A 12,668-nucleotide genomic window follows, 5' to 3' on the forward strand; every position below is an offset into this window, starting at 1 on the left:
GAAGCCGATCTTGTCCTCCAGTCGTATCTGGCTCACCAAAGGTCTGATGAAGCTGCAGTATCCAAGCCCCCACCCAGATCCTTCAGACTAGCCAGCAGTAATTAGCAAACACCTGGAGGAACTGTACATCTGCTAAGCTCTTTCTAGGAACTACTTTTCAGAGCAACGCTGGTAAAAACGTTGTTAGAATATTAATAGATGGTTAATGATATTGTGATGACTTCCTGAAGGCAGAGCTTCAGAAAAAGTAGGAGTTTCTTAAAGAGACAGAGGCCCAATTTCAGGACATTAAATTATAAAGCATAATTTAAGTCATATTTGTTACATACAGAATTTTTATAACAACTAAAGTCAACATAGTTACTTGATTGTGCTATAAAATGGCTCTATGTGCCTGGAAAACACAATCCTGCCCCTTTAAAGATCCTCAAGTGTTTAATAAAAACTACCTAAATGAAACATAAGAGACAATTATAGATTAGATGTTGCTGCTTATTTACCATGATGTTATAAATCTGTATGCTGGACTTTGATCCTACTTGCTTCCCTCCTCTTTGTGCAGACACTGCTCTCTGGCTGTTATAAACGCTCTGGGTAACATAGCAGCCAACATGCAGGCCGAGCAGATGGTGGACGAGCTGCTGGTCAACCTGCTGGAGCTTTTTGTGCAGCTGGGCTTAGAGGGGAAGAGAGCGAGTGAGCGGGCCTCGGACAAAGGCCCGGCCCTGAAGGTACGCTTCTTATAAACATTTACATTTAACATTTGAACATTTACTGAACTCACAGTGAGTCCATTTTACTATTTTCATCCAACTGTCATGCAAATTTTGAGCAAAACTATCAAAATATTGCAAAAAAAAAAAAAATCCAAATAAAGCACCCTTTCATCAGATGTTGATGCTATGTGTGGCTCTAACAAGCAGGACGTAGAGGTTATAAACTAGCATGAATCTCACATCTCAGAAAATTGGAGAGATTCCTCTTCTCTGAGCTGGAGATTTGGATTTAGAAGTTTCTCAGAGTTTCATACCTCTAGTAAAGCACAGAGCCACCAGTGGAGGTGAAAGGTCGCCACGTCAAAACTTAGTCATTACTTTTGTTTCCATCTTTCCTTTAGCACATTAACTCTGTTATTTTGGAGAAGCCAAACTTCAAGCGAGCATAAAAACTTTTCTGCTAAACTGAGGAAAATGTCTCCAGTTTTGCAGTTTCCACTATCCTTTTCAAATGTGCATTAAAACATTGAAGGAATCACAGTGAATTTTGACTTTATTTAGACTTTACATGTGGAGGAATTGTTACAGTAAAGCCATCTTTAATACCCACCGGTCTCAGGGCTGGTCTGCCCTCACACTGCTGGGTCAGTTGTTTACCTCGAATAATGATATCTTCTTTCTAACTGCGTTTTTTTTTTTTTTTTTTTTAAGATTAAAATGATTCATGAAATTAATTTAAAATCCCGTTTATAGTTTTCATACAGACATCTTACGGAAATTAAATGATTGTGTGACAGCTCTTCACTAAGACTGAGGCTAAAGATTGGTTATGTCAACGCTAAAATTTGCAGCTTTAACTTACTACATCCCAGCAATGTAACTGTGTTTTGTCTTTAATTATGTCGTCTTTGAATATCTTTGAGCTGGAAAGCAGAAACGTGTCTTTTTTTGTTTCTCTGCAGGCCTCTAGCAGTGCTGGAAACCTCGGCGTCCTCATTCCGGTAATCGCCGTGGTAAGTGATCCAGATGTTCAGCTCTTTGCTTGTTTTGTGTTTTTTTTTTTATCTTGAGGCAAAACTGAAACTGAAAGCTCCTTTTCTCACTATGCTGAATGCTAAACCTCCAGGTATACTTATGGCCGTTTTGAAGCATAATTCTGTTTTCCATGCTAGCTGACGAAGAGGTTGCCACCAATAAAGGAGGCAAAGCCGCGTCTGCAGAAGTTATTCAGAGACTTCTGGCTCTACTCTGTCGTCATGGGATTCGCAGTGGAGGGCTCAGGTACAATACATTTACTCAACCCTGCTTGTAAATCATTTATGTTGTCGTTCACCTTTTCCAGTATCATGATTTTTAGTATGGCAAGCTGGAAATGAACATTTAAACATTCACTTAAAGTTTTGAATCTTTTCAGGCTTTTATCAGAGAAATTAGAGTGATACATTGGCATAAAACCTCAGGTAACATTAAAACTAGCGATACAGTTCATAGCAACAGAATATTTGTTACTTTTTTAAATTATTATTTTAAATTTGTGTTTTGATAAGGCCCTGCAAAAGATAGTTAAGGGAATTGAATAGATTAATGGAGAATCTCAACCCTCTGGGCAAGTTTTAGTTTCAATCTGTTTAAGGATTTTTCACACTAATATGTCTAATCTCTCAGAAAAAATACTGTCTTGTTTTGTCTGGAAGCTTGGGCTAAGCAGAAATTCTCTCTGGGCTTCAAAATGTCAGGAAAGTGTCACATTTTGAAAGTGGATTTTCATGACTTTGTAAGCATCTGAGGTAAATTTAAGACAAACTAGCTTTTTGTGTCTACCACACATGGGGAGTGACGAACAATAGTGACAGGTGAAAGTCATCGCCAATCGAGGTGAAAATTTATCTGTGGTCAGGTCAGCATTTACGAGAATGTCATTGTTCACTTGGCTGGAGGAGAGCTACCAATTGTCAACCCTAAGCTGCATAGGAAATGAATGGAGATGGAGCCTTAAGTGCAAATTTAAAAAACCTTAAAGCTGAAGAGAAATACAAAGCTGATGCCAAGAGCCACAAACAAATCCCATGAAATTTCACAGTTTTTACTATTCTTTATTCTAATACAGCAGGATGGGAATGTTGTAGTTCTTTTTTGTCTTAAACTTCATTCATGGTGGCATTAAAAAGGTCTTAAAAAGTCTTAAATTTGACTTGCTGAAACCTGCAGATATCAAGAACAAGAATTATTGTCTTTTTACACAGAAAGTTTGTAAATCTATTCTTTGTGCTGCACTCAGCTCCTTTTTCTTTCCCTCTGTCCTTGTTGAAACAATCAGGTCTGTGGCCGGAGGAGTGGTACGAAGGAGTTTGTGAAATCGCGACCAAATCGCCGCTGTTGACGTTTCCCAGCGGGGAGCCTTTACGCTCCGAACTTCAGTATAATTCTGCGCTGAAGAACGACACCGTCACTCCAGTATGAACACACACACACACACACACACACACACACACACAGAGGCAGGTGCACAGTTTTCTGACTCCAGCTGCTACGTTTCAGGCGGAGCTGAATGACCTGCGCAGCACCATCATCAACCTGCTGGACCCGCCTCCAGAGGTGGCCGCACTCATCAACAAGCTGGACTTTGCCATGTCCACATACCTGCTGTCTGTCTACAGGCTGGAGTACATGAGGTAAAACGATGCCTCCAAAACAAAAGGACTTCTAATTTTTACTATGGCTGAAACGATTAATTGGATTAATCATTAAACATTGATTATTAAAATAATCGTCCCTTAATTTAGCAATCGATTAATCGTTAACCAGAGCATACAGACTCAAAAATAGATAAGATAATCAGAGCAGTAACTAAGACAAAACTGTTTAAAATACATATATATTACTCAAGTGGCATAGTTTTAGTTTCACTTGGTTTAAATGAATGCTATTTTATTGCATTTTAGGCAATAAAATGTTTATTGTCTTGTTTAAAACAAGAACAAATAGTTTGTTTGCGTCTTTAAATATATTTCTCACAGTGTATAAAAAAGTCTCAATGGTTAAATAATCTGTAGACTGTGGCTATTTTTTTTATCTGATTAATCATCAGAATTATCGATTACTAAAATAATCGGTAGTTGCAGCGTTGTTCTTTACATGAGTAACATGACCTCACTCCATCTTTGTTTTTGTTTATCATTATGTTTAGGATGCTGCACTCTCTGGACTCGGACCGCTTCCAGGTCATGTTTCGTTACTTTGAAGACCGAGCGATACAGAAGGATAAATCTGGTAACGGCCACAGACGAGGAAAACTGTTCTGACAGAGAAATACTGTCCTTGGTGTATTAAATCCATATTTTTCCAGGTATGATGCAGTGCGTGATCGCTGTCAGCGACAAGGTGTTTGAGGTTTTCCTTCAAATGATGGCTGAAAAAGTATGTGAGGCTTTCCACTCTTTCAGAACCAAAGCAACTTATCAAGCCTAATGTCTGCATTACATCGATAATTTCAAACCTCGTTAGAAAATGAACATATTTTTATAATACTGTTTGTTGTTTACTGTTTCTCAGCACAGTCCGTTTACCATATTTTTTTTGTTTAAAAAGCCTAAAACCAAAGCTCACGAGGAGGAACTGGAACGCCACGCTCAGTTTCTCCTGGTCAACTTCAACCACATCCACAAGCGGATCCGCAGAGTGGCCGACAAATACCTGTCTGGTCTGGCTGAAACGTAAGACGGCTCCGATCCACCGGTTCTTCCTCTCAAAATGACTTCTTTGTCTTTCATAAACACTCCAACGTCTCTCCCCTCAGCTTCCCCCACCTGCTTTGGAGCGGCCGGGTGCTGAAGACCATGTTGGACATCCTGCAGACTCTCTCCCTGTCCCTCAGTGCAGTGAGTGATGATTGTTTAATCCGTCAAAGCAGTGTGTATCTGTGAATCTGTACCAAGGTTTTATGAGTGTTGACGGTGTGTTGCAGGACATTCATAAAGATCAGCCGTATTATGACATCCCTGACACTCCGTACAGAATCACTGCCCCGGACACATATGAAGCCAGGGAGGTAACTTTTTGTTTTAACTCATCTTGATGCAAAATAAAATCCCAAAAATCAATTCTGAACATGTTATGTTAACGTTTCTCTCTATATTTAGAGCATTGTCAAAGATTTTGCTGCGCGGTGTGGAGAAATCCTTAAGGAGGCTATGAAGTGGGCTCCGTCTGTAACAAAGTCCCACCTACAGGTAATATTTCTCCTCTATCGTCTTGAAGAGTGCAGCACAAAGCAGTTCTGCACAGTTCAAACTAGAAGTTTACATACGCAGAATAAAAAGACACATGGGCTGTTTTCTCTCGCTGTTTGAGGTTCAGTCAGACAAAATTACTCCTGTTTCAGGTTATAGTTTCTAAAATTATTTCCGTTTGCTAAATGTCAAAAAACTTGGTGAGAACATTTTTTTTAAGAAATGTTTCTTTATTCAGATTTAGATTTTTTTTTAAAGAAAAACTGAAATTGAAAGTATCTGTAATAAGTCCTTATACTTCTATATTAACGGAATATTTGTATAAGGTCTAGTGAAAAAGTAAATTTTGTGCCATTTCTAAATGCCACTTGTCAATCCTAAGAAATGTTAATGTCAACTTAACATGTCCAACATGAGAGAAACTATCATTTAAAGTTTGAACTCCCCGTTTCCATGCGGCGTCAGGAGTACCTGAACAAACATCAGAACTGGGTCTCGGGTCTGTCCCAGCACACGGGTCTGGCCATGGCCACTGAAAGCATCCTGCACTTTGCTGGCTACAACAGACAGAGTACCACTCTGGGGGTGAGTCACAAACTGACTTCTTCATTTAACTTGCTTGAAAGTTGCATAACTGGATCATTCTGACCAATCAGACAGATGCCTGTTTTATTTTCTTTTACTTTAAAAATGCAAAGAGAAATTTAGAGGTTTAAAAATGAGGAAATAAACGGAGGCCAAGAAAACAACCCTGAGGGATGCCAGGACTTTAGAAGATTTTAGTTATGACATAATGAGTATGGAGTTAATAAATGATCATTTCAATCCCTTTCTCCATTAGTCCACCCAGCTGACTGAGAGGCCAGCCTGTGTGAAGAAGGATTACTCCAACTTCATGGCATCCCTGAACCTACGGAACAGATACGCCGGAGAGGTACGGTCATCCGCATTGTGTTGAACGCCATGTAATCCAGTATTGCTTATCGGACCGATACCGATATGTTAAAAAAATGACTAACATTGACCAATATCAATGGGAATGCAGGTATTTCATGCATCACTAGATTTATAAATCTGTTTAGCTGTTAGAAAAATTAGGTATGAAACTACAGATGTACAAAATGGCGAAGAAGTGAAATGACAATTACTGCAGGTCTGGCTCTGTGTTGTAGCAATGAAGAGCCGACATGCTTCTGTATGAAATGAGCTTCCAATTTAAAGAACTTTCTATAACCTTTGTTCTTCCTCTGACTTTATTTCTAAATGCTTTAAACGAGCAGTATTGTGTAAAATTGACTTTTTTAAGATTTCCATCATGTTATAATGTAATTCCCTCATCAAAAGCATATCTCGATATCTTTCATACCTTCATGTCTTTAATGTATGTTTGAGAAACCCTTTAATCTTGCTTGGCAACCATTCAGTTATGCAAAACACCAGGGATGCCCAGAGCAGCCCTTCCACTACTTCAGACTAGCCATCAGCAATTAGCAAACAGCTGGTGGAACGTTACATCCTGCTGAGATCATCATACGAGCTGCTTCTCAGTGGAACGCTGGTTAAAAAAAATTTGTTAAAGGGTTAATGGAGAAGCCATGTTGTGATGACTTCCTGAAGGTGGAGTTTCAGTAAGAGCAGGAGTTTCTTAAAGAAACAGAGGCCCAATTTCAAGGTGTTCAACTATGAAGTCAAATTTCTTTTAGATCATTTTTGATATAAATAGCATGTTTATGATAACATTACGTTGTGTCTCACACAGAAAAGTAAAGCAAATCAATATGAAGTGTGAAGGAAAACAATGTGCTAATAAAAACTAATCTACGAAACGTTTAGGACATTTGACTTAGCGTAGTATTAAAGTTTTGATTGCCTGTTAGCATTAGGTTGGGTTATGTTTCCCCTCTGACCTTTGCAGTGTTTTTTCTCTCTTTAGGTTGCAGGAATGATCCACTTTGCGCAGGCAGTCAGGGGCCAGTCGGATCTGACCCGGATCATGATCAAGCAGATGGAGGAGGCTCTGGACTCTGCTCAGCCTGAGGCCTTCACTGAGGCCATGTTCAAGCTGGCCGCGTTGCTCATCAGCAGCAGAGGTACCACTTTATCGGTCCGTTATGTTTTTACGTTTCCCGATGCTCCGACTCAGCTCCCGTCGTGTTCCACTCTGTAGAATGTGACCCGCAGCTCCTGCACCACCTCTGCTGGTCGCCCCTCAAGATGTTCACGGAGCACGGCATGGAAACAGCCATTGCATGCTGGGAGTGGCTGCTGGCGGCGCGTACGGGGGTGGAAGTACCGGTACGCTGTTCGATGTGTTTGACCTTCTCTTGTTTCCCCGCGTTTCGTTAGCATCGTCTCTTCACGGAGCCGCATCTTCTTCTTTTGCCCAGTTTATGCGGGAGATGGCGGGAGCGTGGCAGATGACGGTGGAGCTGAAGATGGGCCTGTTCTCCGACGCGCAGGTGGAGGCCGATCCTCTTGCTGCGTCAGAGGAAAGTCAGCCTGTGCCCTGCCCTCCAGATGTCACCCCTCACCACATCTGGATTGAAGTAAGAAAAAGTCCTCCCCACCCCCCAAGTAGACATCCCTGTTTTCACTGTTTTGCCTTTTATGTCAGTAACTTTCGTTCTTTTTTTAATATTTTTATTCCAGTTTCTTGTCCAGAGGTTTGAAATAGCCAAATATTCCAGCGCGGATCAGGTGGAGATCTTTGGCAGCTTGCTGCAGCGCTCCCTGTCCCTGGGCGTCGGGGGATCCAACAGCGGCTTGAACCGCCACGTGGCTGCCATTGGACCACGTTTCAGGTATGGCGCATCCTTCAAGGCTGATATCCCCACCTTTCAAATTCATACCGCCTGAACAGAAACTGCATTCTGTCAACACAGAACAACAACAGTTGTTGTATTTCACTGGGATCCAAAACGCTAATAGCAAATTTGGTAGAAAGAGAGAAAAGAGAAAAACAATTAATCATGCAAATAGAAATGATTGAGTTTGTTTTAATCTATCATGCAGTTAACTGATTTATTGCTTGTGGCGACCTAAAAGAAGCCCCAGAAATTTGCAAAGGTGACGCCTTTCTTTGACCCTACATAAAAGCGACCTTTACAAGTCATTTTATTTCTTTATTTACCTTCTTTCAAAGTTAGTGGGTGCTGCATAAATGAGCTGAGTGTGAAGATTTGTAGAAAATGACTGGAGTTGATGACGACAGGCGTGTTTGTTGGTGTGTCAGGCTGCTGACTTTAGGTCTGGCTCTGCTGCACTCTGACGTTCTCACCAACTCAACTGTGAGAAACGTCATCAGGGAGAAGATCTACTCCACAGCCTTCGATTACTTCAGGTGAGATCTCAGACGTCGGCTGACAGATTGGCTGCCAAAGTACAATAAATAGATTACCGTACTTGGGAAATAGTTGTTTAATTCTATCATAAACTTTTCAAAACTAGAAATAATTTCAGAAATTATATGTGAATCAATAAATGTGTTGATTTCATTTTAAAAAGTAGAAATAATTATTTCATGACTTTATGCAATTTTTTATGTTTCTGTAAATTAATTTACACTTCTGAATTTATTTCCAGTTTTAAAACCATTTATGACCCATTTAAATAACTATTTATTGCAATTTGGCAAAGAACATTTGTTAACTTTTAATTAATATAAAGTTTCTTAGTGAACCTACTAAAAATACAAGTTTACCAAGTAAAATCTTGTTTAGTTTTTAGTGCAAACGTCTCAGTTCACTTGAAATAAGACAAAACTAACATATGAGTAACTTTTCAGCAAGAAATAAAAGCTGGCAGATTGTTTCACTTCTATCATGGAAAAAATATCTTGTTATAATTTTAAAAAATCTGCTAGTGCAACAAGTACATTTTAATCAGTGTTGTAGAAGTATTAATTTAAAACAAGCTCTTATTCCAAGTGCATTAACATATTTCCACTAGAAACTAGAGCAAAATTACTTGGTAAGATTTTGTGTTTTTGCAGTGAACTAATTATTTCCAGCCTTATTTCTCTGGTTGGTTCATGTTTAGTGTCATTTTCTAACCTGTTACGCCCACATAGCGTCTCTCCTCACATGTGCCCAGCTTGGTTTATCTGGTGAGCGTCTCCTTATCGACGGACTCTTTCCGATGTTTCACAGCGTGTCTCCGAAGTTTCCCACCCAGGCCGACAAGCGTCTCCGCGAGGACATCTGCATCATAATCCGCTTCTATGCCAGCATCCTGTCGGATAAGAAGTACCTGGCAGCGTACCAGCTGGTCCCACCCGGTGAGCTTGGTACTACCTCAGCCCCGAGCACTCTCTCTGCTGGGATATTCGGATCGCTAATCGTGTCCAGCACTACTCCGATATCGATCTTAAGTAAGCCTAAAGCGGTGGAGCTCGGGCTGCGCTGCAGCAAAGGGGGCATGCTGTCACGCCTGTCAGATTTGATGCAGCTTCTCCTCACGGTGCTGTCCAGGTCTAAATTTTCCAACTTTCATTTTCAAATTTTTTCTTTTTCTCTCTCTTACTTTGGGTTTTACTTTGAACACAGCTGTGAGGAAAAGCCCAAATTTGGCATCAGCGTCATGATGCATGATGATTCATCATCAAGCCCACCCATCCGCCTCTCTCCTCAACCTGATCAGTTTGGTCTGAAAAGAAGAAATCCTAAAGAGTTTTTTTTTTTTTTTTCTTTTTTACTTCCACCTCAGAAAAATCCCATCCACCTCATTCTAGACGATCCAGAAAAAAAAAAAAACATGGTTTCATTCTCATACACATCAACCCGCTTCAGGTAGATTAGGCCTCTAATCCCAGAACCTGGATCAGATTTTCTACATCTGACCGAGGATCAGTGGATTAAGGCGACTGCTGCCTCCATTTCCAATCAAATATCCCGTTTACAAAGTGCATGACCATCGCAGCAGAAGAAGCGACACAACTCATCTCGCTTTCCAAACAAACCTTCATCATTGGCCATGTTGTTTGTTTGTTTATTGTTAAAAAGTTGCTATTTTGAACCAAATCACATTTTTTTCCACTCGAAAACCATGTGAATTAGTTCAGAATACATCTACAAGCTAAGCTAAATCTTGTAGATTCAACTTGTGGTCCTAAACCACGCAGCTCCGGCTTCGTTCGGTCCTGATTCCGTTTGTCTGTGGACAGATAATCAGGACCCGTCCTTGAACAGCCTGTCGGTGATGAACGCCGCCGACCTGAGGAGCAACGTGGACTCCAGCTCCCGATCCCAGCAGAGCGCCCAGGGCTGGATCAACACCTACCCTCTGTCCAGTGGGATGTCCACCACATCCAAGAAGTCAGGTACAGTGTTACCAATCGCACAAAGGGAACTAATTCAACCTTTTCATGCAACGCAAACCATCACCTACAATAGTTATGTTTCCTTTGACCATATATTTGCACAATTTGACATTTAGAAACTATGTTAGCTCAGTAGAAACACACCAATTGTGGGGAAAAAAAAAAAAAACTCTAGTTTGCCGTTAGGATGAGGTGGTTTTTCGACCATATCAATATTGGTGCATTTTGCAAAACTGCAACGGGAACACTCTATCATCACACGACGCAAACAGATGAAGAAGACAGGAAGTATCTGGAGGATGTTTTTTAATGACTTGTTGTGTGAGGAAGCTTATTCATGTGTGGTTTTAATTTTCATTCCATTTATTTGTCTATTTGACAGGAACAAACAGAACGGATCAACACTGCAACTGATGTGTTGCAACAAGACAATATAACTACAGCTAATTTGCAACTCCAGCCTGTGGTTGGGCATTAAGTTCCTTATGTAATGAAAACACCACAATTACAAAACTGCGTTTTTCCAATATTAGCCGAATATAGACAGAGATTTGCGCTTATTTGTAATGGAAACACAGTTTATAGTAGGAGGTTCATGGTTTGGCATGTTTTTTAGTGACTTACTGACGTGTAATTTTAATTACCTTTCTTACTCAGTGGAAACACCGCAATTGCAAAATTGTTTTTTTTTTTTTTTTTTTTACATTAGCTAAATATAGACAAAGCTGTGCACACATTTGTTATGGAAACACACTTTAAAAGGTTTGGACACTTCTAAAGTGATCCTATTCTGGGCACGGTGGTGGTGCCGGGATAAAGCGTAACCAATGTATGGAGACCTCACAGGTTCAAGTCCCAGCCCAATGACTTTGCCTGTCTGACAGCTGTCAAATAAAGGCCTCTAGAGCCAACAAGAGCTTTAAAAAAAAGTGGTTTAGGTGACGTGTATTTGTGTAGTGAAAGAGTTTGTGGCCTAAGGAGATCAACACCCGATATCAAAGTGTGCATCATTGTTTTGCAGTTTCCATTCTTCAGGAAAAACTAGTCCAAAAACGAGATTTATCTGACTCTGAAAAGTCAAAGGTTTTCAAAAAGTTTTACGGACCAACAAGTAGACGGACCTTTTCGAGTGAAAGACTCAAAATCAACTCCCAGGTTTGACTTTCTCTGCTTTTTTATTTTTTTCATTTTAAAAAATTTTTTTTTGAAGGCACGTCTAAAAAGAGCAACAGAGGAACTCAGCTTCACAAGTACTACATGAAACGCCGGACTCTGCTGCTGGCGCTGCTGGTGAGTTCGGAGGACAGCGTTGACCGCGTCTCTTCGTGCAGCTCCTATGTTCACTCTCTTCGTCTTTTTCGACAGGCCAGTGAGATTGAGCGTCTGACAACGTGGTACAACCCGCTCTCCACTCAGGAGCTGGCCATCGCCACAGAGCAGTCGGTGGAGACCAGCATCGCCAACTGGAGGTCCAAGTACATCAGCCTGACGGAGAAACAGTGGAAGGACAACGTCAATCTGGCCTGGAGCATCGCACCATACCTGGCTATGCAGTTACCTACAAGGTGGACATTTGTTTTTGAATTGATAAAACAAGTTGAGATCTTTGTAGAGCAAAGCAAATAAATGTTTATTGTTGCTCCTAAAGGGTGGAGGTTCATGAAACACCCAACAAAACCTGCCATTAGACTCAGTCCAACTGGATAAATATGACATCAGCATGCTCACACTGTTATTGCGGTGCCATTATAATTACGATATGTTGGACAGCCATAGACTTCACTCTGAGCTGAGGCTCTGGACAAGTTTCCTGCACAGTCTGGAAAAGTCTGGAATTAGATTTAAGAATTTTCTGACTAAACAAGACAGAAAATATTACTGTTTCCAGTCTTTAAAATATTTAAATATCTACATTTTGTTTCTTTGTTTCTTCCTTTCTCACTTTTTTCCCTTCTTTCATTCTTTGTGTCTTCCTTTTTTTTCTTTCATGCTTTCTTTCCTTCTTACTTTTTTTTTCTTTTTACCATTTTTCTTATTTCTTTCTTTCTTTTTGCGATCTAGAGTCAAACTTTGAGTTTGTATTTTATGGCTTCTGTGAGAGAAGCAAGAAATATGCATCAAAAGATCAATCATAGAACAAACAAAAGAAACAATTCATTAAATAAAAAAAACAAGCGTCTCAATAGAAAGTTGTGTTTGCTGCCCCCCGGTGGTCCGTACAGTTATTGTTAAAGCTAAATAATCCTCCACGCTTTGATGTGATTCTCCTGCTCTGCCTCTTTTCCCTCCCAGGTTTAAAAACGATGCCATCGTTGCCGAAGTGACCCGGCTGGTGAGGCTGGACCCCGGAGCGGTGAGCAACGTACCCGAGGCCGTAAAGGTACGAACCATCAATGAGTCTAGATC

The 12,668-nt window shown here is 40.5% G+C and overlaps 1 protein-coding gene across 2 annotated transcripts in view; it reads left to right on the forward strand.

The window, feature by feature from the left end:
* The window catches only part of pi4kaa (phosphatidylinositol 4-kinase, catalytic, alpha a), a 29,730-nt gene that overhangs the window by 11,499 nt on the left and 5,563 nt on the right, over window positions 1-12,668 (forward strand). The window contains exons 18-40 of one of the 2 annotated variants that reach the window (XM_016663664.1): window positions 563-731; window positions 1,679-1,729; window positions 1,889-1,997; window positions 3,034-3,170; window positions 3,255-3,388; window positions 3,904-3,986; window positions 4,063-4,133; window positions 4,305-4,429; window positions 4,513-4,594; window positions 4,681-4,764; window positions 4,856-4,945; window positions 5,411-5,530; window positions 5,787-5,879; window positions 6,879-7,035; window positions 7,113-7,240; window positions 7,333-7,491; window positions 7,595-7,746; window positions 8,178-8,285; window positions 9,094-9,314; window positions 10,107-10,262; window positions 11,473-11,552; window positions 11,628-11,827; window positions 12,555-12,642. In XM_016663664.1, coding sequence (XP_016519150.1) covers window positions 563-731; window positions 1,679-1,729; window positions 1,889-1,997; window positions 3,034-3,170; window positions 3,255-3,388; window positions 3,904-3,986; window positions 4,063-4,133; window positions 4,305-4,429; window positions 4,513-4,594; window positions 4,681-4,764; window positions 4,856-4,945; window positions 5,411-5,530; window positions 5,787-5,879; window positions 6,879-7,035; window positions 7,113-7,240; window positions 7,333-7,491; window positions 7,595-7,746; window positions 8,178-8,285; window positions 9,094-9,314; window positions 10,107-10,262; window positions 11,473-11,552; window positions 11,628-11,827; window positions 12,555-12,642 — 2,797 coding nt within the window. The remainder of the gene's footprint in view (window positions 1-562; window positions 732-1,678; window positions 1,730-1,888; window positions 1,998-3,033; window positions 3,171-3,254; window positions 3,389-3,903; window positions 3,987-4,062; window positions 4,134-4,304; window positions 4,430-4,512; window positions 4,595-4,680; window positions 4,765-4,855; window positions 4,946-5,410; window positions 5,531-5,786; window positions 5,880-6,878; window positions 7,036-7,112; window positions 7,241-7,332; window positions 7,492-7,594; window positions 7,747-8,177; window positions 8,286-9,093; window positions 9,315-10,106; window positions 10,263-11,472; window positions 11,553-11,627; window positions 11,828-12,554; window positions 12,643-12,668) is intronic. The other variant, XM_007577278.2, reaches the window with a different exon arrangement.

Source organism: Poecilia formosa, unplaced genomic scaffold, assembly GCF_000485575.1.
Source record: "Poecilia formosa unplaced genomic scaffold, Poecilia_formosa-5.1.2 Scaffold436, whole genome shotgun sequence".
NCBI lineage: Eukaryota > Metazoa > Chordata > Actinopteri > Cyprinodontiformes > Poeciliidae > Poecilia > Poecilia formosa.